A 24692-nucleotide genomic window follows, 5' to 3' on the forward strand; every position below is an offset into this window, starting at 1 on the left:
CTTTCAAAAATTTCTCATTACATTTGTCTTTTAAATATATATATATGTGTATATATATGTATATATATAAATTAAAAATATATATAATCAACCTAATAAAAATCACACATACCAAAATTAAGTTTAATAAAAGAGTTTAGTTTTCAGTTAATTTAACAGGCTCACCCTTAGAAGCAGTATGATTAATAACTTCACTTTTTAAAGGAAAGAAAAACACTCCTCTTTCAAAGTTTCCTTATAGAAATACTGCTTAACACTTGGACCTACTCCACAACCAGTATTATGGCCAACACAAACACTGTCATGTAATTAAAAAAAAAAAAAAGCGAAATGATTGAAGCAAGTCAAAGAGGAGTATATCAAAATAGAAACTATAACATAGGTCTCTTAGACTCTAAGAAATTAGCTATGAACAAATTACCTTCTTAAGGAACTTTCAATAAAAACTATATTGAAAAACCATTCCCATAATGAAGAATGCTTATTGAAAATATCAAATTATGTAATTAAACTCTCAGAGAGTGTCTAAACATTCAGAATAATCTTAGAAGTACACAAAATTTAAAACTGTATTTCATTATCATAGTTCTTACACCCAAGAACTTGTACATTTTTAAAAATTTTATAAATGTCATTAATAAAGTAGCACTAAATACAAATTAATATAACCAATAATTGAAAAGCACCAGATTTATTCCCATCTGACTGATGTTATCATTTTTGTTTATCATTATATTTAATTCACTAACATTTTGTTTATAACTTTTATATCAGTGTTTAAGAGAAAATGTTCTATTTTATAAAATCTTTGCTAGGTTTTGACATTCAGGTTATGCTGGCATCATAAAGCAAGCTCCATTTTTTCATTTTCAGTAAGAGTTTCTATGTGATTACTGTTATTTTTACCTTAAACATTTGGAAGAATTCATAGGTGAAGCCATCTTGACCAGGAATTTTCTTTGCAAAAAAATGTTTAATTATAGACTCACATTTAAAAAAAAATTACTAAGTTCCTTCATGTTTTTCTAATTCTCACCATGTAAGTTTGCTTACATAGTGTTTTTCAAGAAATTTGTCAATTTCTTCTAAGTTTGTAAATTTAGTATATAATATTGTTCGTCATATCCTATTATCTTCTTAATATCCATGGGATTTCTACCAATAGTCTTATGTAGTACCTTGGTATTATGCTTTGTCTCCTCTTTTTTTATCAGTATTAGAAATTTTGTTAGTCTATATGAAAGATTATCTTTTGGCTCTATTGATTTTCTCAGTTATCACCTATATCTTTTCCTTTCTTTTTATGTTCCTTGGATTTAACCTGTTCTTTTCTAACTTCTGGAGACAGGCAAAAAATGTGGATTTTAGGTTTTCTTCTTTTCTAATATATGCAATTGAGGCTAGAAATTTTTCTCAGAGCACAGCATTAACCTTAAACCCATAAGATTTAAAAAAAAATTTTTTTTTTCATCGTTTATTTATTTTTGGGACAGAGAGAGACAGAGCATGAACGGGGGAGGGGCAGAGAGAGAGGGAGACACAGAATTGGAAACAGGCTCCAGGCTCTGAGCCATCAGCCCAGAGCCTGACGCGGGGCTCGAACTCACGGACCGCGAGATCGTGACCTGGCTGAAGTCGGATGCTTAATCGACTGCGCCACCCAGGCGCCCCAAACCCATAAGATTTTAAATATGCATTTTCATTTTCTAATTTTCATGGTGATTTCTTCTCTGACTCATGGATTATTCAGAAATATATTCCAAAATTTCAAAAATCTGAGATTTATATGGCTATCCTTTTACTTCTTTAAATCTAAATTCAAGTAGTTAACATATAATGTAGTATTGGTTTCAAGAGGATAATTTAGTGATTCATCACTTACATATAACACCCAGCGCTCATCCCAACAAGTGCCTTCCTTAATGCCCATCACCCATTTAGCCCATCCCCCCTACCCATCTCCCCTCCAGCAACCCTCGGTTTGTTCTCTATATTTAAGTCTCTTATGATTTGCTTCCCTCTCTGTTTTTATCTTCATTTTTTTCTTCCCCTCCCCTATGTTAATCTGTTTTGTTTCTTAAATTCCATATGAGTAAAATCATAGGTCTTTCTCTAATTTATTTCACTTACTGTAATACACTCTAGTTCCATATATGTTGTTGCAAATGGCAAGATTTTATTTTTTTTTTGATAGCTGAGTAATATTCCGTTGTGTATATATACCACATATTTTTTATCCATCCATCAGTCACTGGACATGTGGACTCTTTCCATAATTTGGCTACTGTTGGTAGTGCTGCTATAAACATTGGGGTGCATGTGCCCCTTCAAAGCGGCATTTTTGTATCCTTTGGATAAATTCCTAGTAGTTCAATTGCTTGGGTTGTATGGTAGTTCTATCTTTAACTTTCTGAGGAAATGCCATACTGTTTTCCAGAGTAGCTAAACCAGTTTTCATTCCCACAAACAGTGCAAAAGTGTTCCCCTTTCCCTGCCTCTTCCCCAACATCTATTGTTTCCTGAGTTGTTAACTTTAGCCATTCTGACAAGTGTATTTCATTGATGATGAGTGATGTTGAGCATCTTTCCATGTGTCTGTTAGCCATCTGGATGCCTTCTTTGGAAAAGTGTCATTCATGTCTTCTGCCCATTTCTTCACTGGATTATTTATTTTTTTGGGTGTTGAGTTTGATAAGTTCTGTATAGATTTTGGATACTAACCCTTTATCTGATATGTCATTTGCAAATCTCTTCTCCCATTCCATCAGTTGTATTTTAGTTTTATTGATTGTTTCCTTCAATGTGTAGAAGCCTTTTATTGATGAGGTCCCAGTAGTTCATGTTTGCTTTTGTTTCCCTGGATTCAGAAAACATGTCAAATAAGTTGCTGTGGCCAAAGTCAAAGAGATTGTTGCTTGTTTTCTCCTCTAGGATTTTGATGGTTTCCTGTCTTATATATAGGTCTTTCATTCATTTTGAGTTTAACTTTGTGTATGGTATAAGAAAGTGGTCCAGTTTCATTCTTCTACAATTTGCTGTCCAGCTTTCCCAACACCATTTGTTGAAGTATATGGCTATCTTTTTTAATTGATTTCTAACATAATTCCACTGTGTTCAACAAGACAAAAAGAGTTCAATCATCTGAATTTTTGAAATCTGTTTAATGGCTTTGCATGTGTCAATTTTGGTAAATGTTCCATGTGTGTTTGGATCTTTATTTGGACTTACAAGTTACTACCAGGACAAAGTAGCCTACATCAAAATTAATCCTCTTCGTGCCAAACACAACTATGAAAGCTAGACAAACTAATAACTGAACCATTTAAAGGCACTGGAAAGCAACCAAAGTAGGCAAGATTTTAAGGAACTACAACTCTTGAGGAAAGAGAAGGACAACATGAGATCACATTCACCCTAGAATTTTTCCCTGAAGACATTTCAAATTCACAGTACAGGGGAAGTGAGTCCTAGCAGAAACCAGCAGTCCTGTCTGGCTGAAACAGATAATGGAATTCAATGAGTCTAAAACAACTGAGACCTTAAGGGCAAAAATCTTAGAGAGGGAGGAACTGCAAGAAAATGAGCCCAAAAAACCTGCATTTAATCTTCCCTTTAGAAGTCTGACAGCTACTAAGCTTTGCATATACAAGGCAAGGCTCCAAGACACCCAGCAAAAAGCAGCAGCTGGGATGCTAATGAGCTAAGCAGATATTATAGCAACTGTGGAGTGCTGAGGAATTCGGGAATGTAGTAGCCTTGGCAAACACCCCAGATTTTCAGGTAAGACCCCAAAAGGAATAAGGACAAAACTGAAACACATCAACTTTAATAAAACCTCAAACCAAACCTTAAAGGATTATGGTGAACTGCTTATACTCTATCTTCTTGCCAGAAGAAAAAAACAACAGTATTTTTGAAAGGAGCCTCTATAATTTTAAATATACCATGTTAAATATTCACTTAAATATTATGAGGAATCAAAACAAGGGTCAAATAACTGAAAACTCCCCCAAAATATTTTTAAGGTAACATAGCCACAGGTAGTTCAGATATTTTACTTTTCAGACTCAGACTTTACAGAATAGCTATTATTAATATATTTAAGAAAATATGGGTTAGATACACAGAACAGAGGATCGGTAAAATGTATCTACGTTGATGCATCAAAAGGAAATAAAATGGAAAAGAATAGCATTATTTGTTAGACATATCAATTATATCAAGTTCATTAATCATATTGTTTAGATATTGTATATCTTGATTGATTTTTGTATTCTTGTACTATCAGTCATTGAGACAGTTGTGTTAAAATTTCCAAGTATGAGTCTAGATTCTTCCATTTTTCTTTCAATTCTGTCAGTTTTGCTTTATATGTTTTAAAGATATGTTACATATAAATTTAGAATTATTTTCCCATTCTGTTAAAATAATCTTTTAATAATGAAAAAAGATTTCTCTTTAAAATGTTTCTTGGCTACTGTATACATTTTGTCTGATACTAAAGCAATGCCACCTTTGATCTGAATGGGATATTCGCAGACTATCTTTTCCCCCTTTTTCTTCTGACTTTTCTATCTTCATACTGAAAGTATATCCCTTTAAGTGGATACAGTTGGGCTTTATGTTTAATGCAATTGTAATCTTTGTTCTTAAATTTTAATATTTAGACCATTTACCTTTAATGTAAGAATGGATATATTTGCATTTACTTCTATCACATTATAATTTGGTTTTCATTTGTTTCATCTGTTTTATGATTTTTTTTTCCTTTCTTGGCCTCTTTTGCATTAATCACAATGGTTTTATTAGTTGAATATTCCTTTACTCTTCTCTGCGGTTTTCTTGAATTCACAAATACATCCTTGACTTATAGTATCTAATACAAGTTAGTATTTTTGTAACTTCAAAGACAATTCCAGCACCCTAGAAAATATAATCTCCATTTATTCTTCTCTTGTCTCTTGGACTATTGTCAGAAAGTCTCATCTCATATGTATTTCAAGCTTCTAAAGACATTATGTTTCACAAAGTCAATACTAAATATTTAATGTACTCCACATGTTTACTCTTCTGGTGTTCTTCATTCTTTCATGCATTTCTGGGTCTGAATTTGGAATCTTTTTCCTTCAACCTACAAAAATGTCTGTAGTACTTCTTTTAGTATAATTCTACTGATTACAAATTCTCCCAATTTTTATTTGTCTTGAATTGTCTTTATTTCACCTTTACTTTTTTTGCTGATAGAGAATTCTTTCTTGTCAGTTATTTTCTTTCAGCACCTGAAAGATGTCATTCCATGGTCATCTGGCTTCCATTAGGTATCAACTTACTCTTGCTCCTTCGAAAATAGAGTTAACCTTTGGACAACATTAGTTTAAACTGTGTGGGTCTGCTTATACAAGGATTTCTTTTGAAAAATACAGTATAGTACTATGAGTTAATCTGTTCTTATGATCCTAACAACATTCCTTTTTGTAGCTTACTTTATTAGAAGAATACGGTATATAACACATATACAAAATATGTGTTCATTGACTAGTTATGTTTTAAAGCTTCTAGTCAGCAACAGGCTATGCATAGTTATGTCCTGGGGAAGACAAAGGTTATACATGGATTTTCAAGGGTAGTTCAAGGGTCAACTATAGTCTCTCTCGCGCGCTGGCTTTTTTTCTTTTCTTTTTTTCTTTTTTTTTTTTTTTTTTTGGCTCTACTTGTAAAGATTTTCTCTTTCTTTGATTTTTAGTATTTTTACTATATTACACCTAATGAGATTTGTTTTCTGTTTTTTCTGCTTGGAGTTCACAGTGCTTCTTAAATATGAGACTTGATGTCTTTCAACAGTTTGGGGAAATTCTTAGGGTTTATCTTTTCAAACGTTACCTTTGCACCATTCACTCTATCCCTTCATAGACTCGATTTACAGTTGTGCCTGTTATGTGCCTCTATGAACTTTCCTATTTTGTTTTGCTCCATTATTTAGCCTCAATATTTTCTACTACACTCTGAATTAATTCAACCCCAACTCTCCTAAATTTTAAATATCTTATTGATGTGTGCAAATACATCAGATGTTTTAAGAATTTCATTTGTCTTCCTGGATTCCTCTCTTCCAGAGAACTGGGACCATCACAAATCCGGATTGGTTGCTCCCTACAACTGGTACACAGCTATCATAGTGGCATCAGCACCACAGAGTATTACTTTGGCCTCTCTTCTGGGCTGGCTTCTTCCAGCACTGATTGGGTCCATGGAGGTAAAAAAAAATTTTTTTTGAGATCTTGCATGAAGGAAAATATCTTTGGCCTACTTTCACATTTAACAGATAATTTGAACACAGTATTTTAGATTAGAAATCATTTTCCTTCAGGGGCGCCTGGGTGGCTCAGTAATTTGAGCATCTTACTCTTGATTTTGGCTCAGGTCATGATCTCAAGGTTTCTGGGATTGAGCCCTGCATCGGGCTCTGTGCTCACAGCATGGGGCCTGCTTGGGATTATTTCTCTCCCTCTGTATCTCTCTGCTCCCCCTCTGCTTGTGCTCTCTCTCTAAAAATAAATACATTAAAAAAATAGAAATCATTTTCCTTCGTAATTTTGAAGACATTGTTCAATTTTCTTGTGGCTTCTAGTGATAGTTTAGCAGAAGCAATTATACTTCTACATAATTATACTATAAGAAGAAACATATCCTTCTGTTAAAGTAAATTTCCTTTAATAATTTCATAATTTCCTTTCTTTCTCTCTTTTTCTAAAACTCCTGTTATTCAAATATTGGATATTCCCATTATCTATTTTTATATAAGAAGCCCAAAACCTAGGATCTTAAAACACTAACCATATGACTTTTGAGTCAGAAATCTTAGGAGTGTTCAGTGGAGGGAGGTCTCCTCTCATCTCCACATGATGTCAGCTAGAGTGATTCAAATATGGCCAGAATGTTCATGATGGCTTCACCAACATGCCTAAATTAAAGTCTTGGTACCATGTGTTGGCTGAGATAGCTGCTTCTCCTTCTCATCACCTCTTCCTCTTCACATAGTCTCTCATTATTCAACGACCTATCCTGGGCTTCCTTACATGGCAGCTGGCTTCCACAGGAGAAAATGATAATGGTAAGCGCAAGGCCTTGTACAGGCTAGGCTGGGAACTTAACCAATCACTTCAGTCACATTCTATTAATCATATGAAGTCACAGGACAAACTTAAGATTCAAGGGGAGGGGAAACAGACTCTACCACTTGACAGTGGGAGTGGAATGTATGCATAGGAATGGGAGAAATTGCTGGCACCCATATTTGCAGACAATCTACTGTAGTCCACAATCTGGCTTCAGATTTCCAAAGTCTTGTGAGACTACCAGACACTCATCCAATTACATGTCAACGTCAAGACCAATTATCTCATTATCTACACTGGTTCTGGATTTGTTCCTCAGGTGTGTTTTCTCTTGATCTGCAAACCTGGTAGTTCAGTGGGAGAGAGAAGAAGGCTTGAAGTAGATGCAAGGATGAGGCACATCTAAACACTATCTTTACAGTCTTTCACTTAATCTCCTTGTTATCAATACAGCACTCCCAACTTTTGTATCTGCCTGGTATCCCTCAGTAAGATACATCTCTTTTACGTTCTATACAGAAATAACCTCCAATGTTCTGCTGGGGTGAGGGAAATACAGTAATCCTACTACTCACAGCTGAAGGCAAGTGGGGAGAATTTGGGATGATTAACATATAATCCCTACCTTTGCCCTCACTTCCAGAGATACCTGCTCTGGAATTTCCTACTCATTTGGGAGTTCTCTGAAGCAAACTGGATTGCATTACAGTTTTGCCCACTCGCTGGGTCCAGGATTCACCTAATTCACTCAAATGTCACCACTAACATTTGAAACTAGAATATGTCTTTCTACTTTCTAACTTCCAAAAATGTGTTCATTAACTCTTCTCCTATCTATTCTCCTTTAAGTCTTATTTTGAAATTCCTTTAGGGTTGCCTAGGTGGCTCAGTTGGTTATGCATCTGACTTCAGTTCAGGTCATGATCTCATGGTTCATGAGTTCAAGCCCCACGTCAGTCTCTATGCTGACAGCTCATAGCCTGAAGCCTGCTTCCAATTCTGTCTCTCTCTTTCTGCCCCACTCTCGCTTGAGTTCTCTCTCTCTTTGAAAAATAAATAAACATTAAATCTTTCTATATCATTTTAGTTGAGGTTAGGGAAAGAAAAAAGTAAATGTATGTGCTCTATCACCTTTAACAAAAATCATTTTTATAAGCTATCATTACAAATTTCAATACTATAAGCTACTGCTATTATAAATTACTTAAGGGAGGGAGTCAATATGGCAGAACAGCGTGGAAGTTTTTTGTGTGTCTCGCATACATGAAATACAGCCAGACCAACTTTAAACCATCGTATACACCTACAAAACTGATCTGAGGATTAACACAACAATCTGCACAACCTGAACCACAGAATTCAGCAGGTACACAGCAGGGAGAGGTGAACGTGGGGAGAGAGAAGCCGTGGAGGGCAGGGAGGTGCTTTTGCGTGCAGAGAGAGGACGGAGATAGTGGGGAGAATATGGGAAAAGCACCCTCCCAAAAAGCACCTGGAGAGAAAGTGGAAAATTGGAAACAGGCGCAGGGACTGAACTAAAAAGGAAGAAAGGAGGGGCGCCTGGGTGGCGCAGTCGGTTAAGCGTCCGGCTTCAGCCAGGTCACGATCTCGCGGTCCGTGAGTTCGAGCCCCGCGTCAGGCTCTGGGCTGATGGCTCAGAGCCTGGAGCCTGTTTCCGATTCTGTGTCTCCCTCTCTCTCTGCCCCTTGCCCGTTCATGCTCTGTCTCTCTCTGTCCCAAAAATAAATAAACGTTGAAAAAAAAAATTAAAAAAAAAAAAAAAAAAAAAAAGGAAGAAAGGAGAAAGGAAAGGGTTTAAATTCCATTAAGACTGTAAACAGGGGAGTGCAGAGACTGCAACTCCACAGCTCGATACCTGGCGGTGCTCTGGTGGGAAGGGTGAATCCCCAGGAGCAGAGTGGGGTGAGGGAGGTTCTCGGGCCACACAGGGAGAAGCAGTTCCACTGCTGGAAGGACATTTGGTAGAAGCTGTAAGGCAACCTGGGCCCAGCAGACTGCAGAGAATGGCCACATTTGCTGGCGCTGGAATAAGGTCGTTAAGGGTGAAGGCTGGTGCCAGATGTGTGTTGTGATTTTCCATAACCCCTGAAACGTTGCTGCTACACTATCTTGTGAACTTATTCTGGGGCGGGCTAGCACCTGGCCGCAATCTCTGGGCCTCAGCAGCAGCACAGTACCCACAAACTTTCCTGAGTACAGCTGGCATTCGGCCATTGCTCGGTGAGACCCTCCCACAGAGGGGAACAACGAGTCAAAGCTGCAGTCCCTCAGAAGTAAGGGGCTGGGGAAAACAGCTGTAACTGAAACAAAACGCAGGAAAGAGGTACTACCTGGGGCTTGGTAACAGACAGTGTAAAAGAGGGGAGTAGCTAAAAGCTGAAGACAAAGGACAGGTGCACAATTGCTGACTGGAGAGAACAGAGTTCTGATACTAAAGACTGGGTAGCTGGGTGACACAATTTTCACCACTCCCACACATGGGCATATGCACCTACAAGTGCCACAACAATCCACCCCAGCAGGCTACCAGCGCCAGCTAGTGGAGAACAGAGCCGTTTCACTAACCCCGCTCAACTGGGCCAAACTTGCTCATCAAGAACAGAAGTCTCACCACCTGCTTAGTTTATGGACTATAAAGAGATTCAGAATCTAAATTCTAGGGGAAAACAAAGTAATTTCAGTCATATTTCAATCTGTTAGCAGGTCCATCTATTCAATTTTCTTTCTTTTTTTCATTTCTTTATTTTTCGTGAGAAAAAGAAAAAATTCATTTTTATTTTCAATTCTTATTAAAAATATTTTTTCAATTTTTCTACTATATTTTTTACTTTTGTGTAAGTTTTTTGAAATTATATTTTACTTGCATCATTTTATTTTAGTCTACTTCAATGTTTTCCTTTTTTCAAATTTTCAAACAATTTCCTTTTTTTTCTTTTCTTCTTTTTCATTTCTATTCTTTTTCTTGAATATAGAAACAGAAAAAATTCATCTTTATTTTAATTTTTATTGAAAATATTTTAAATTTTTTCCTACTATATTTTTTACTTTTGTGTAAATTTTTTCAAATTCTGGTTTACTTCTATCATTTCATTTTAGTCTGCTTCAGTGTATTCATTTTGTCAAATTTTCCAACGATTTCCTTTTTCTTCTTCTTTCCCCTTTTTTCTCTAATCTATCAAGCCACTTTCAACACCCAGACCAAAACACACCTAGAATGTAGCATCATTTAATCGATTTTTTGTGTGTCTGTGTTTTTAATTTTTGAATTTTAATATTTTTTCATTTTAATTTTTTTATTTTAATTTTTTCTACCTCATTAATTCCTTTTCTCCCTTCAATGACGAAACAAAGGAATTCACTCCAAAAGAAAGAGCACAAAGAAACGACAGCCAGGGACTTAACCAACACATATACAAGCAAGATGTCTGAACCAGAATTTAGAATCACAATAATAAGAATACTAGCTGGAGTCGAAAATAGATTAGAATCCCTTTCTGCAGAGATAAAGGAAGTAGAAACTAGTCAGGATGAAATAAAAAATGCTATAACTGAGCTGCAATCACGAATGGATGCTGCGGCAGCAAGGATGGATGAGGCAGAACAGAGAATCAATGATATAGAGGACAAACTTATGGAGAATAACCAAGCAGAAAAAAGGAGGGAGATTAAGGCAAAACAGCATGATTTAAGAATTAGAGATATCAGTGACTCATTAAAAAGGAACAACCTCAGAATCATAGGGGTGCCAGAAGAGGAAGAGAGAGAAATAGGGGTAGAAGGTTTATGTGAGCAAATCAGAGCAGAAAACTTTCCTAACCTGGGGAAAGACACAGATATCAAAATCCAAGAAGCACAGAAGACTCCCATTAGATTCAACAAAAACCGACCATCAACAAGGCATATCAGAGTCAAATTCACAAAATACTCAGGCAAGGAGAGAATCATCAAAGCGGCAAGGGAAAAAAAAGTCCCTAACCTACAATGGAAGACAGATCAGGTTTGCAGCAGACCTATCCACAGAAACTTGGCAAGCCAGATAGGAGTGGCAGGATATATTCAATGTGCTGAATCAGAAAAATATGCAGCCAAGAATTCTTTATCCAGCAAGGCTGTCATTCAAAATAGGAGAGATAAAAAGTTTCCCAGAAAAACAAAAATTTAAGGAGTTTGTGACCACTAAACCAGCCCTGCCAGAAATGTTAAGGGGGACTCTCTGTGGGGAAAAAAGATTAAAAAAAAAAATTATACATATATATACACATATATACATATATATGTATATATGTATATACATATATATGCATGTACACATATACATATATGCATTTATGTATATATATACACATATATTTGTATATATGTATATATACGTATATACACATATATATACGTATATATGTATATATACATATATATACACATACATGTGTGTGTGTATATATATATATACACACACACACATATATATATATACACACACACACATGTATGTGTATATATATATAATACCAAAAGCAACAAAGATTAGAAAGGACCAGAGAACACCACCAGAAACTCCAACTCTACAAGCATCACAATGGCAATAAATTCATATCTTTCAGTACTCATTCTAAATGTCAGTGGACTCAATGGTCCAATGAAAAGACCTAGGGTAACAGAATGGATAAGAAAACAAGATCCATCTATATGCTGTTTACAAGACACCCACTTTAGACGTAAAGACACCTTCATATTGAAAGTAAGGGGATGGAGAACCATCTATCATGCTAATGGTCAACAAAAGAAAGCCGGAGTAGCCACACTTACATCAGACAATCTAGATTTTAAAATAAAGACTGTATCAAGAGATTAAGAGGGGCATTACATCATAATTAAGTGGTCTATCCACCAAGAAGACCTAACAATTCTAAACATGCGCCAAATGTGGAAGTACCCAAATATATAAATCAATTAATCACAAACATAAACTCAATGATAGTAATACCATAATAGTAGGAGGCTTTAACACCCCACTCACAGCAATGGACAGATCTTCTAATCAAAAAATCAACAAGAAAACAATGGGTTTGAATGACACACTGGACCAGATGGACTTAACAGATATATTTAGAACATTTCATCCTAAAGCAGCAGAATATACATTCTTCTCCAGTGCACATGGAATGTTCTGCAGAATAGACCACATCCTGGGACACAAATCAGCCCCCAGCAAGTACAAAAAGATTGAGATCATACCGTGCATATGTTCAGACCACAATGCTATGAACCTTGAAATCAACCACAAGAAAAAATTTGGAAAGGTAACAAATACTTGGAAACTGAAGAACATCCTACTAAAGAATGAATGGGCTAACAAAGAAGTTAAAGAGGAAATTTAAAAGTATATGGAAACCAATGAAAATGCTAACACCACAACCCCAAACCTCTGGGACACAGCAAAGGCAGTCATAAGAGGAAAGGATATAGCAATCCAGGTCTTCCTAAAGAAGGAAGAAAGATCTCAGATACACAACCTAACCTTACACCTTAAAGAGCTGGAAAAAGAACAGCAAATAAAACCCAAAAACAGCAGAAGACAAGAAATAATAAAGATTAGAGCAGAAATTAATGCTATCAAAACCCAAAAAACAGATCAATGAAACCAGAAGCTGGTTCTTTGAAAGAATTAACAAAACTGATAAACCACTAGCCAGTTTGATCAAAAAGAAAAAGGAAAGGACCCACATAAATAAAATTAAGAATGAAAGAGGAGAGATCACAACACAGCAGAAATAAAAACAATAAGAAGAGACTATTATGAGAAATTATATGCCAATAAAGTGGGCAATCTGGAAGAAATGGACAAATTCCTAGAAACATACACACTACTAAAACTAAAACAGGAAGAAATAGAAAATTTGGACAGTCCTATAACCAGTAAGGAAATCAAATCAATAATCAAAAATCTCCCAAAAAACAAGAGACCAGAGGCAGATGGCTTTCCAGGGGAATTCTACCAAACATTTAAGGAAGAATTAACACCTATTCTCTTGAAGCTGTTCCAAAAAACAGAAATGGAAGGAAAACTTCCAAACTCTATGAAGCCAGCATTACCTTGATTCCAAAACCAGACAGAGACCCCACTAAAAAGGAGAACTACAGACCAATTTCCCTGATGAACATGGATGCAAAAATCCTCAACAAGGTATTAACCAAGTGGATCCAACAATACATCAAAAAAATTATTCACCACGACCAAGTGGGATTTATACCTGGAATGCAGGGCTGCTTCAATAACCGCAAAACAATTAACGTGATTCGTCACATCAATAAAAGAAAGGACAAGAACCATATGATCCTCTCAAGAGATTCATAGAAAACATTTGACAAAATACAGCATCCTTTCTTGATAAAAACCCTCAAGAAAGTAGGGATAGAAGGATCATACCTCGAGATCATAAAAGCCACATATGAACAACACAACGCTAATATCATCCTCAATGGGGAAAAACTGAGAGCTTTCCCCCCAAGGTCAGGAACAAGACAGGGATGTCCACTCTCGCCACTGTTATTCAACATAGTATTGGAACCCTTAGCCTCTGTAAGCAGACAACACAAAGAAATAAAAGGCATCCAAATCGGCCAGGAGGAGGTCAAACATTTGCTCTTCGCAGATGACATGATACTCTATATAGAAAACCCTGAAGATTCCACAAAAAAAAAAACCCTGCTAGCACTGATTCATGAATTCAGTAAAGTTGCAGGATATAAAATCAATGCACAGAAATCAGTTGCATTCCCATACACCAACAATAAAGTGACAGAAAGAGACATCAGGGAATTGATCCCATTTACAGTTGCACCAAAAACCATAAAATACCTAGGAATAAATCTAACCAAAGAGGTGAAAAATCTACACACTGAAAACTATACAAAGCTTATGAAAGAAATTGGAGAAGACACAAAAAAAATGGAAAAAGATTCCATGCTCCTGGATAGGAAGAACAAATATTGTTAAAATGTCAATACTACCCAAAGCAATCTACATATTCAATGCAATCCCTATCAAAATAACACCAGCATTCTTCACAGAGCTAGAACAAATAATCCTACAATTTTTATGGAACCAGAAAAGACCCCAAATAGCCAAAGCAATCTTGAAAAAGAAAACCAAAGCAGCAGGCATCACAAACCCGGACTTCAAACTATATTACAAAGCTGTAATCATTAAGACAGTGTGGTACTGGCACAAGAACAGACACTCAGATCAATGGAACAGAAGAGAGAACCCAGAAATGGACCCACAAACGTATAGCCAACTAGTCTTTGACAAAGCAGGAAAGAATATTCAATGGAATAAAGACAGTCTCTTCAGCAACTGGTGCTGGGAAAACTGGACAGTGACATGCAGAAAAATGAACCTGGACCACTTTCTTACACCATACACAAAAATAAACTCAAAATGGTTAAAAGACCTAAATGTAAGACAGGAAGCCATCAAAATCCTTGAGGAGGAAGCAGGCAAAAACCTCTTTGATCTTGCCCGCAGCAACTTCTTACTCAACACGTCTCCAGTGTCAAGGGAAACAAAAGCATAAATGAACTAATGGGACCTCATCAAAATAAAAAGCTTCTGCACAGCAAAGGAAGCAATCAGCAAAACTAAAAGGCAACCAACAGAATGGGAGAAGATAGCTTCAAATGACATATCACATAAAGGGTTAGTATCCAAAATCTATAAAGAGCTTATCAAACTCAACACCCAAAAAACAAATAATCCAGTGAAGAAATGGGCAAAAGACGTGAATAGACACTTCTCCAAAGAAGACATCCAGATGGCCAACTGACACATGAAAAAATGCTCCACATCACTCATCATCAGGGAAATACAAATCTAAACCACAATGAGATACCACCTCACACCTGTCAAAATGGCTCACATTAACAACTCAGGTAACAACAGATGTTGGTGAGGATGCGGAGAAAGAGGATCTCTTTTGCATTGTTGGTGGGAATGCAACCTGGTGCAGCCACTCTGGAAAACAATATGGAGGTTCCTCAAAAAACTAAAAATAGAACTACCTTATGACCCACCAATTGCACTACTAGGCATTTATCCAAGGGATATAGGTGTGCTGTTTCGAAGAGACACATGCACCCCCAAGTTTATAGCAGCACTACCAACAATGGCCAAAGTATGGAAAGAGCCCAAATGTTCATCAATGGATGAATGGACAAAGAAGATGTGGTCTATATATATTCAATGGAATATTACTCGGCAATCAAAAAGAATGAAATCTTGCCATTTGCAGTTACGTGGATGGAACTGGAGGGTATCTAATTTCACTAAGTGAAATTAGAGAAAGACAAAAATCATGACTACATTCATATGAGGACTTTAAGAGACAAAACAGATGAACATAAGGGAAGGGAAACAAAAATGATATAAAAACAGGGAGAGGGACAAAACATAAGAGACTCATAAATATGGAGAATAAACAGAAGGTTACTGGAGGGGTTGTGGGAGGAGGGATAGGCTAAATGGGCAAGGGGCATTAAGGAATCTACTCCTGAAATCATTGTTGCACTACATGCTAACTAATTTGGATGTAAATTTAAAAAAATAAAATTATTCTGTTGAGAAAAATAAAATAAAATAAAATAACCAAAAAAAAAAATTCTCAAATCTCAATAAGAAAAAGACAACCCATTAAAAAACAGTGACTTGCACAGATGTTTCATCAAATAAGACATTTAAAATGGTAAACACATGAAAAGAAAAAAAATTATATGCACCATAATTCACTTTCATAAAAGTGCGTCAAAACCCCAAACCCCGAGACCAAAGTAGTCAAAAACAAAATTTGCTTATATATGAACATGGATACTTTAAGCCTAGTTATAATCAAGATCTTTCATTTCATCCCAACCAAATGAGTCACACTTATATTTATGAGAGTAATCTGAGAGTAATGCTTTAAACAAAACCATCATATATGCCAATATCATGATTCTTTTAAGATATTTTTTCCAATTATGATGCAACACATTTTTCTCAGACTCTTTCACAATACAAAAAGCTAAACTTGATGATCCCACATTTTCCTACCTTCTCCTAGAAGAAAGAACTCATGACTACTCTCAATTTTCCACTACTACTACTACCATTACTACTACTCAGTCTGTATAGAGAAACCAAAGGCAACATAATGGGTAAGAGTAAGAAGTATTATTTGAAATAGGTCAACACACCTTACTGAGACAAAAATGGGAAAAAGAATATCCATAATGCAAAGGTGGCAATGCCTTTGCTATCTCCAATAAAACATTTCTTTCTGAACCAAGAAGCTCCAAAGGGATCTTTCACTAAAGAAAGGAGAAAGCAGTATTCTGAAGTTACTCCTTAACTTATAACACAAATTCACGATTACTTAGTATTATTCTAAAATCCAAGCCTCTATAGATATACAAAAACTTCACTCGAGGTTGGGGGAGGGGCAGCCCAGGCACAAGTATGTCCCTGGGCCCAATGGCCTCGTGGCTGCCCTGAAGTAGCAGATAGAGTGGGAGGACCCGGTGGAGCCCTCGGCAACAGCCTGGTAGACGTAGACCTAGGGCACCTGCCTTGCCAAGGGGTTGGCTGGAGAAATCCACCACCCTGAGCCTCTGGCCCGCGTGCCTAAGGTGAGAGCATGGCCTAGAGATTGCCCACTGGCTCCTCTCTTCTCCCCTCAGCCTCTCCACATACCCAGGGTTAAAGGCAGTCAAGACAAGGCTCCAAGAGCAATGGTTTGATCTCCCACTCCTAGTGATGAATTCATCTTAGTAGTTTTAGAACACGCCTTCCTTATGGTTTGTACTTAAAGGTTAAGGAGAGTTAAAGAGAGAAATTACAGCTCACCTACTGTCAGCTTGACAGCATAATTTTTTGAAATCACAAATGAACCATGGGTTATTTCTTAAGATGGGGCCCTGAAAAACCATTTGGATGCTGCATATCCATGTGCACACCTGAACATGAAAATGATCTTCTTCCATTTCAAGATCTCCCTCTTCAACCAAATCAACAGAAGTGGCTTGAAGGAGCAGAAGGGACCCCCTATCTGGCCAAACTCAGCCAAACTGAATCTTTTTCAGACAGGAGTAAAGCAGTACAAGGGTGGCCTGATCACCACTTTCTGCTCACTCTACCACTGAGCAGCTCCTTCCAGGACTGCCACCTATATGCAGGTTATGCCCTGCATAAGGGCACCAGGCTGAGACAGTGAGAGCTGAAATGCTGCCAGGCTCTACTCACCAAGCCAAGTTTATGGGTGTATGACTGTATCCACTCAGACTCCCTTTTCTAAACTGTACCAAGGCATCCTGTATGGGCTAGGGGCAGTTCTGACCATTCTACTACCATATCCAAGTCCTACCCAGGATTATATTCCTTACCTCAGATGGATTTAAGGTTCTGATGAACAGATTAGGTTTATTATACAGATGAAATATTTGACCAAAAATAAAATTAATTTCATAGGTAAAGCTCAAAATATTACTATTGATATAATTTATATGTGTGTATATATATAGTTATGTGGATATACATTTCTATATATCAGAAGTTTAGCACAACTTAGTAAATGTTTAAAATTAAAAAAAAAATTCATTCTTGATGTCTAAATAAAAAGGCTTTATGAAGGAAGATCTTTTTTTTTTACATTAAACAACCAGTTTTTATTTTTTATGTTCTAAGTTCAGACTACTTTCAGTTAAAAGAGACAAGATAATGTTTGTGTTCCAAAAGAGATTCCAGTTAGATCTGATATATTTCTCATTTTCATTACTTCTCTTTCTGATTAATAAGAATCTCAATCCCAGGGGCCCCTGGGTGGCTCAGTTGGTTAAGTGTCTGACTTTTTAAAAAAAATTTTTTTTTCAACGTTTATTTATTTTTGGGACAGAGAGAGACAGAGCATGAACGGGGGAGGGGCAGAGAGAGAGGGAGACACAGAATCGGAAACTGGCTCCAGGCTCTGAGCCATCAGCCCAGAGCCTGACGCGGGGCTCGAACTCCCGGACCGCGAGATCGTGACCTGGCTGAAGTCGGACGCTTAACTGACTGCGCCACCCAGGCGCCCCAAGTGTCTGACTTTTGATCACGGCTCAGGTCACGATCTCCCGGTTAGTGAAATCAAGCCCTGAATCGGGTTCTCACTGATGGCACGAAGCCTGCTTGGGATTCTCTTTCTCCCTCTCTCTCTACTCCTTCCCCATGTGAGCGTACATGTATTCTCACTCTCTCTCTCTCAAAATAAATAAATAAAAACTTTAAAAGTAAACAGACATCTTACTCCCTAGTCCCCAGTCATCCCTCATGGTGCCTATCCTCCCCATTGTATCAACATTGATCTTCCCAAATCAAGGTTGACTCTAGTTTCTTCTTAAAATACCTTCCCATGACCTCTGCTTCTGCATTGTATACTCTAGGTTTTGTATGATAAAGTACAAACACCACTTTTGTCAAAGTCCATGAAGGAAATTCTTATGGGATAAACAGGTCCTTGGAATAACAGTCCTTACATTTATTTGTGCCCCTTAATTATTCTGATGGCATAGAAAACAAATGTGTAAGCAAAGATAAGAATATCATTTTTAGTACCAAAACAGTATTCAAATATTAATGAAATGAAGTAGTGACACAAAAAGAGTATACTGCCTAGGGAATGAACTAGTAGTCATTTTTTTTCTATTTAAGTCAAAAGAGTTATAAAGGATCTTACAAATGAATTAACAAAAGAATCACTCTCTTTTGGGGTGCCTGAGTGGTTCAGTCAGTTAAGTGTCCAACTTCAGCTCAGGTCATGACCTCATGGCTCGTAAGCTGGAGCTCCACATCAAGCTCTGTGCTGACAGCTCAGAGCCTGGAGCGTGCTTCGGATTCTGTGTCTCCCTCTCTCTCTGCCCTTGCCCCACTCGCACTCAGTCTCTCTCTCTCTTTCCCTCAAAAATAAACATTAAAAAAAAATTTTTTTTAAAGAATCACTCTCCTTCAAGTTTACACAGAGCAAACCTGAGATTAGAATGATCTGCAAAGATTATTTTATTATTTTAAGATTATTTCAAGGCAAATTAATATCACATAAATGATACAAAAGGTAAATATGCAATACTATTAGCACCAGTTTTAAATAAAATAAGTAAAATTCCATAGCCTTCCACCTGTCTACCACATAAAAAGGTTGATTCAATGTCACTTGCCATTTTTGCGGGAAGTCTTCTGCACTGTTATTGGTGGACAAGACTGGGCAGGTGATACATCTGAAGAAGCAGGGGAGCCTGTGTGATGAGCCTTTACCTTGTCAGCCCAACTGACACCTGTGGGAGCCAGACGGGGAGCAGCTACTGTGCCAGGTGAACCCCTATGGAGAAAATTCTGCATTATTAAATCAAATATAAAAGTTAAAATTTTTTAAACTTTAAATACATACTTAATATTATTCTGGTCTCTGTTTTATTTATTTCTGATTTTTGTTATTTCCTTCCTCTAGTAAATTTTGACTAAGTTTCTTCTTTTTCTAGTTCCTTGTGGTGTAATATTGTTTATGTCAACCTTTTCTCTTAACACAAACATTTGTAGCATAAATTTCGCTCTAACATCTGCTTTTGCTGCATCCCATAGGTTTTGGAATATTGGATTTTCTTTTTCTTTTGAGACATATTTTGATTTGCCATTTGATTTCTCATTTGGCCCATGGCTTGTGCAGTAGTGTGGTATTTAATATTTACATATTAAATATTTACATTATAAAAGATAAAAAATTTGAGAAAAAATTTAAAAAGTGAAAAAATATATATGATGAAATATTATGCAGTCAATAAAAAAGAAATGGAATACGCCTGATTAAAAAAAAAAGAACCTGAAATGTTTCCAAATAAAAAAGCAATGTAGGGGACACATGGGTACTCAGTCAGTTAAGCATCCAACTCTTGATATCGGCTCAGGTCATGATCTTACAGTGGTGACATTGAGCGCTGCATTGGGCTCCACACTGAGCATGGAGCCTTAAGATTCTCTCCCTCCCTCTCTCTCTGTCCCTCCCCTACTTATGTACTCTCTTTCTCCCCTATATCTGAAGAAGAAAAAAAAAAAAAATCAGTGCAACATTTTACTCCCTACTGATTTGGCTATATAAATGTCACTATCACTATTTACGTCATGTCTATTTAAATAAATTTAACTCATTTCAAAACTGTTTCTTTTTTTTTAATGTTTTTTTTTTTTTTTGAGAGAGAAAGAGAGAGCGAGCACAAGCAGGGGAGGGGCAGAGAGAGAGAGGGAGAGAGAGAATCCCAAGCAGGCTCCAGGTTCCAAGCTATCAGCACAGACCCTGACTCAGGGCTCGAACTCACAAACCACTAGATCATTACCTGAGTGAAAGCCAGGCACTTAACCGACTGAGCCACCTAGGCATCCTAAAACTGCTTGACTTTTCCCCCAAAAAGTTAAAATTTTAAATATATGCTTAATATATTTAAATTTTAATTGTGTGTGTGTGTGTGTGTGTGTGTGTGTGTGTATCCACATATACAGAGTACCATACAATAACAATTTAAGTCAAATATATTTAAAAATTTATGTTGGTCTAATACTTCATTAATTTAATATAATATATTGTATGGGAACAGGGATGATATAAAACCTCTCATTAATTCAGTTTAAAAGAAAATTTCAGTTAAATGGGGACCTTTAAAAAATATACATATATAAGTTAAATATTTTATTTTGAAACTCTTATCTTTTAATAATATAAATGTACATTAATTTGTCAATATATTGACATAGAAGACACTATCAAAGAACATATTCAAAGTCCTGAAAGAAAAAGATTTTCAACCAAGAATTCTATGCACTACAAAACTATCCTTCTAAAACTAAAGGACAAATTAATATAGTTTCAAAATAAAAACTGAGAAAAACTGCCCAACAAGACATACTAAAGGGGGTCCTTCAGGCCAAAATGAAAGAAAAATAGACAGTAACCTGAATCCACACTAAGATATAAAGAGCATTAACAAAAGTAACTACATAGGTAATAAATACAAAAAAATATATAAATGTCTTTTTTCTTTATAACTTTTCTTCTATTGATTTAAAATATAACTGCATAAAATAACAATTATAAAACTGCACTGATGGGATTACAATGCATAAAGATGTAATTTCATGACAGTAACATAGCTTATGATATACATTTAGATCTTTTGTTATAAAGAAATTGCCAGTTCATGTTATGAATCATTTAGCATGAAATATGTTTATGAATTTTAATTTTTGGATCCTATTTGAATATATTACATTTTATAAAATCTTCAAAAAGTTAAACTTTACTGGATTTTTTAAACTTTTGATTCAAACAATTTCAAACATATACACAAACATATACATGGATTTTTTTTAAGTGAAATATCAGTTGTATAATACTGTATTATTCACAGAAAATAATTTACTGTAATGTAAGCCTTAGTAGGCTTTTTTGAGTTTGTCTCACCCAAAATTTAAACTTCTTCGAGCATTTGATGTTACACTTATTCTATCTGTTGATGGACTTGGAATCACATGACGTCCTGGAGACATCTTCTTTACTTCCCATGCCAAAGAAGTTGGTCTGTCAATTCAAGACATACAACAGATTAAATTAACAGAGAAAAAAGAAAAATTTTTCATCTTTTTTCTGGCTGTTACTGGGTGAAAACATAATCAGGTCACAATTTTTCCCTAGAGTACTGTTTACTGGCAAGTTACCATATTACCAGGAAGGAACACAGATGACACATGGTCCAGGATTTTCCACCCACTGCAGCACAGTAACATCTAAAATGGGCTTTGGGGTTACAAAGATATGAGATACACTACTTAGGTTTTAAAAGTCTCCATATACCCAGCTAAAAACACATTAAAAAGAAAATGGTATTAATTGAGCCTACTTACACAACTAAACTGGTGTATGATGCCCTGGAAAACTAAGTGTGTAGAACAGAGATCAAGACAGAAAAACAGAATGAGAGGGTTAAATGAAGAATACACAGGAAAATATGAAGTCTCCTTTTTTCTACACGGGAGTGGGAACATAAACATTTCCTTTCTCTTTGCTGGGAAAGCTAACTTCTTCTTCACTGTTCCCCAAACCTTGACAGGATGCACAATTTTTACTAAAGTGTTTTCCTAAGGCAGCATTTTCACTATCCCTAATGCCCTCAATGGGAACCTCCATAACTCTCAGAATCTCCTCTCTTACTCTGCATTCAATCTAGTGGTTGCGATTTTCTTGTCACATTAAAAACTGACATTTGTTGTTAGAAAACAAGAAAATTCAGATAAAAGATTATCCAAATAAAGTCTAAAGCTTTTGACAATTTATTGTCAAATCACCTTTCAGAAAGGTTCTAACAAATTATAACTCAGCCAGATAAAAAGTGTCCATTTCCCTTGAACCTTGTCAACAGTATCTTATTTTAGAAACGTCAATGGCTTGGGAGAGACAGCACTGCTTGCAAAGTCTAAAATAATTATTACTTGGCACTTTACAGGAAAAGTTTGCTGACTTCTGTGCTAGAGTTTCAGTATGTGACAAGTTCATTTTCTTATACAAATTTTAGTAACGGTGTTTATTTTTTAAAAATTCATTAGCAAAATATTTGTTTTTGTTTTTGAACTTATTTATTTTTATTATCACTACTAGTGAAGCTGAAATTTCTTACCACCCATTTAAATGTCTTCTTTTAGGATTTGAATGTTGGTAGCTTTTGTCATTTTTTCCAGTGGAATCTGCATCATTTTCTCCTTAATTTGAAATCATTTACTACTACTATTATTATTACTATTATGGCTACCAATCCTTTGGCACAGATGACAGAATTATTTAAATTCGAATTTTATTTTTGATTTTCTTTTATGTGGAAAGGCATATTTTATTTCTATTAAATCAAGCCTATTAGGGGCGCCTGGGTGGCTCAGTCGGTTAAGCAGCCGACTTCGGCTCAGGTCATGATCTCCTGGTGTGTGAGTTGGAGCTCCGCGACAGGCTCTGTGCTGACAGCTCAGAGCCTGGAGCCTGCTTCAGATTCTGTGTCTCCCTCTCTCTCTGACCCTCCCCCGTTCATGCTCTGTCTCTCTCTGTCTCAAAAATAAATAAACATTTAAAAAAAATCAAGCCTATTAATACTTTCCTTTGTGGTTTCTGCTTTAGTCTTATAGAATTCTTACAATCCTGAACTCCCAATGATGGCAGCATAGCAGGATGCTGGGCTCACAGCGTCCTGCTGATCGCTTAGATTCCACCCACACGCCTGCCTAAATAACCCAGAAAACCACCAGAAGATTATCAGAACGGACTCTCCAGAGCCAAGCATAGACAAGAGACCCATGGAAGAGGGTAGGAAGGGCGGAGAGGCGGTGCGCGCTACATGGACTGGCGGGAGGGAGCCGAGGCGGTGGAGGGGCAGCCCTCCCAATAAGGCAGAGCACCCGTGAGTCTGCCTTGCAAAAGCAGAGGGGCCGGACTGCCTGAGTTCTAACAGCCACAGGGACTTAACCTCTGGAGGGTTAAAAGTCATCAGCTCTGCTCTCAGAGAGCGGGGAGGGCGAGAGGACAACAGGAGGGAGAGTTGCTGAGCCCCGGAAGACAGAGCTCACCTCGGTCACTGGGGACCTGAATGTGAGCCAGAAAACCATCAAAACCCTAGAGGAGAAAGCAGGAAGAAACCTCTCTGACCTCAGCTGCAGCAATTTCTTACTTGACGCATCTCCAAAGGCAAGGGAATTAAAAGCAAAAATGAACTACTGGGACCCCAAGGAGATAAAAAGCTTCTGCACTGCAAAGGAAACAATCAACAACACTAAAAGTCAGCCAACGGAATGGGAAAAGATATTTCCCAATGACATATCAGACAAAGGGCTAGTATCCAAAATCTATAAAGAGCTCACCAAACTCCACACCCGAAAAACAAATAATCCAGTGAAGAAATGGGCAGAAAACATTAATAGACACTTCTCTAAAGAAGAGATCCAGATAGCCAACAGGCACATGAAAAGATGCTCAACGCCACTCCTCATCAGGGGAATACAAATGAAAACCACACTCAGATACCACCTCACGCCAGTCAGAGTAGCCAAAATGAACAAATCAGAAGACTATAGATGCTGGAGAGGATGTGGAGAAACGGGAACCCTCTTGCACTGTTGGTGGGAATGCAAACTGGTGCAGCCGCTCTGGAAAACAGTGTGGAGCTTCCTCAAAAAATTAAAAATAGATCTACTCTATGACCCAGCAACAGCACTGCTAGGAATTTACCCAAGGGATACAGGAGTGCTGATGCATAGGGGCACTTGTACCCCAATGTTTATAGCAGCACTTTCAATAATAGCCAAATTATGGAAAGAGCCTAAATGTTCATCAACTGAAAAATGGTTTATATACACAATGGAATACTACATGGCAATGAGAAACAATGAAATATGGCCTTTTGTAGCAACATGGATGGAACTGGAGAGTGTTATGCTAAGTGAAATAAGTCATACAGAGAAAGACAGAT

The 24692-nt window shown here is 36.7% G+C and overlaps 1 protein-coding gene across 3 annotated transcripts in view; it reads right to left on the reverse strand.

Annotated features, from left to right (window-relative positions):
* The window catches only part of SCAPER (S-phase cyclin A associated protein in the ER), a 535605-nt gene that overhangs the window by 414288 nt on the left and 96625 nt on the right, over positions 1-24692 (reverse strand). For all 3 annotated transcript variants that reach the window (XM_043554938.1, XM_043554936.1, XM_043554937.1), the window contains exons 7-8: positions 21650-21766; positions 19359-19519 (exon numbers count right to left, since the gene is read on the reverse strand). In XM_043554938.1, coding sequence (XP_043410873.1) covers positions 19359-19519; positions 21650-21766 — 278 coding nt within the window. The remainder of the gene's footprint in view (positions 1-19358; positions 19520-21649; positions 21767-24692) is intronic.

This window comes from Prionailurus bengalensis, chromosome B3, assembly GCF_016509475.1.
Source record: "Prionailurus bengalensis isolate Pbe53 chromosome B3, Fcat_Pben_1.1_paternal_pri, whole genome shotgun sequence".
NCBI lineage: Eukaryota > Metazoa > Chordata > Mammalia > Carnivora > Felidae > Prionailurus > Prionailurus bengalensis.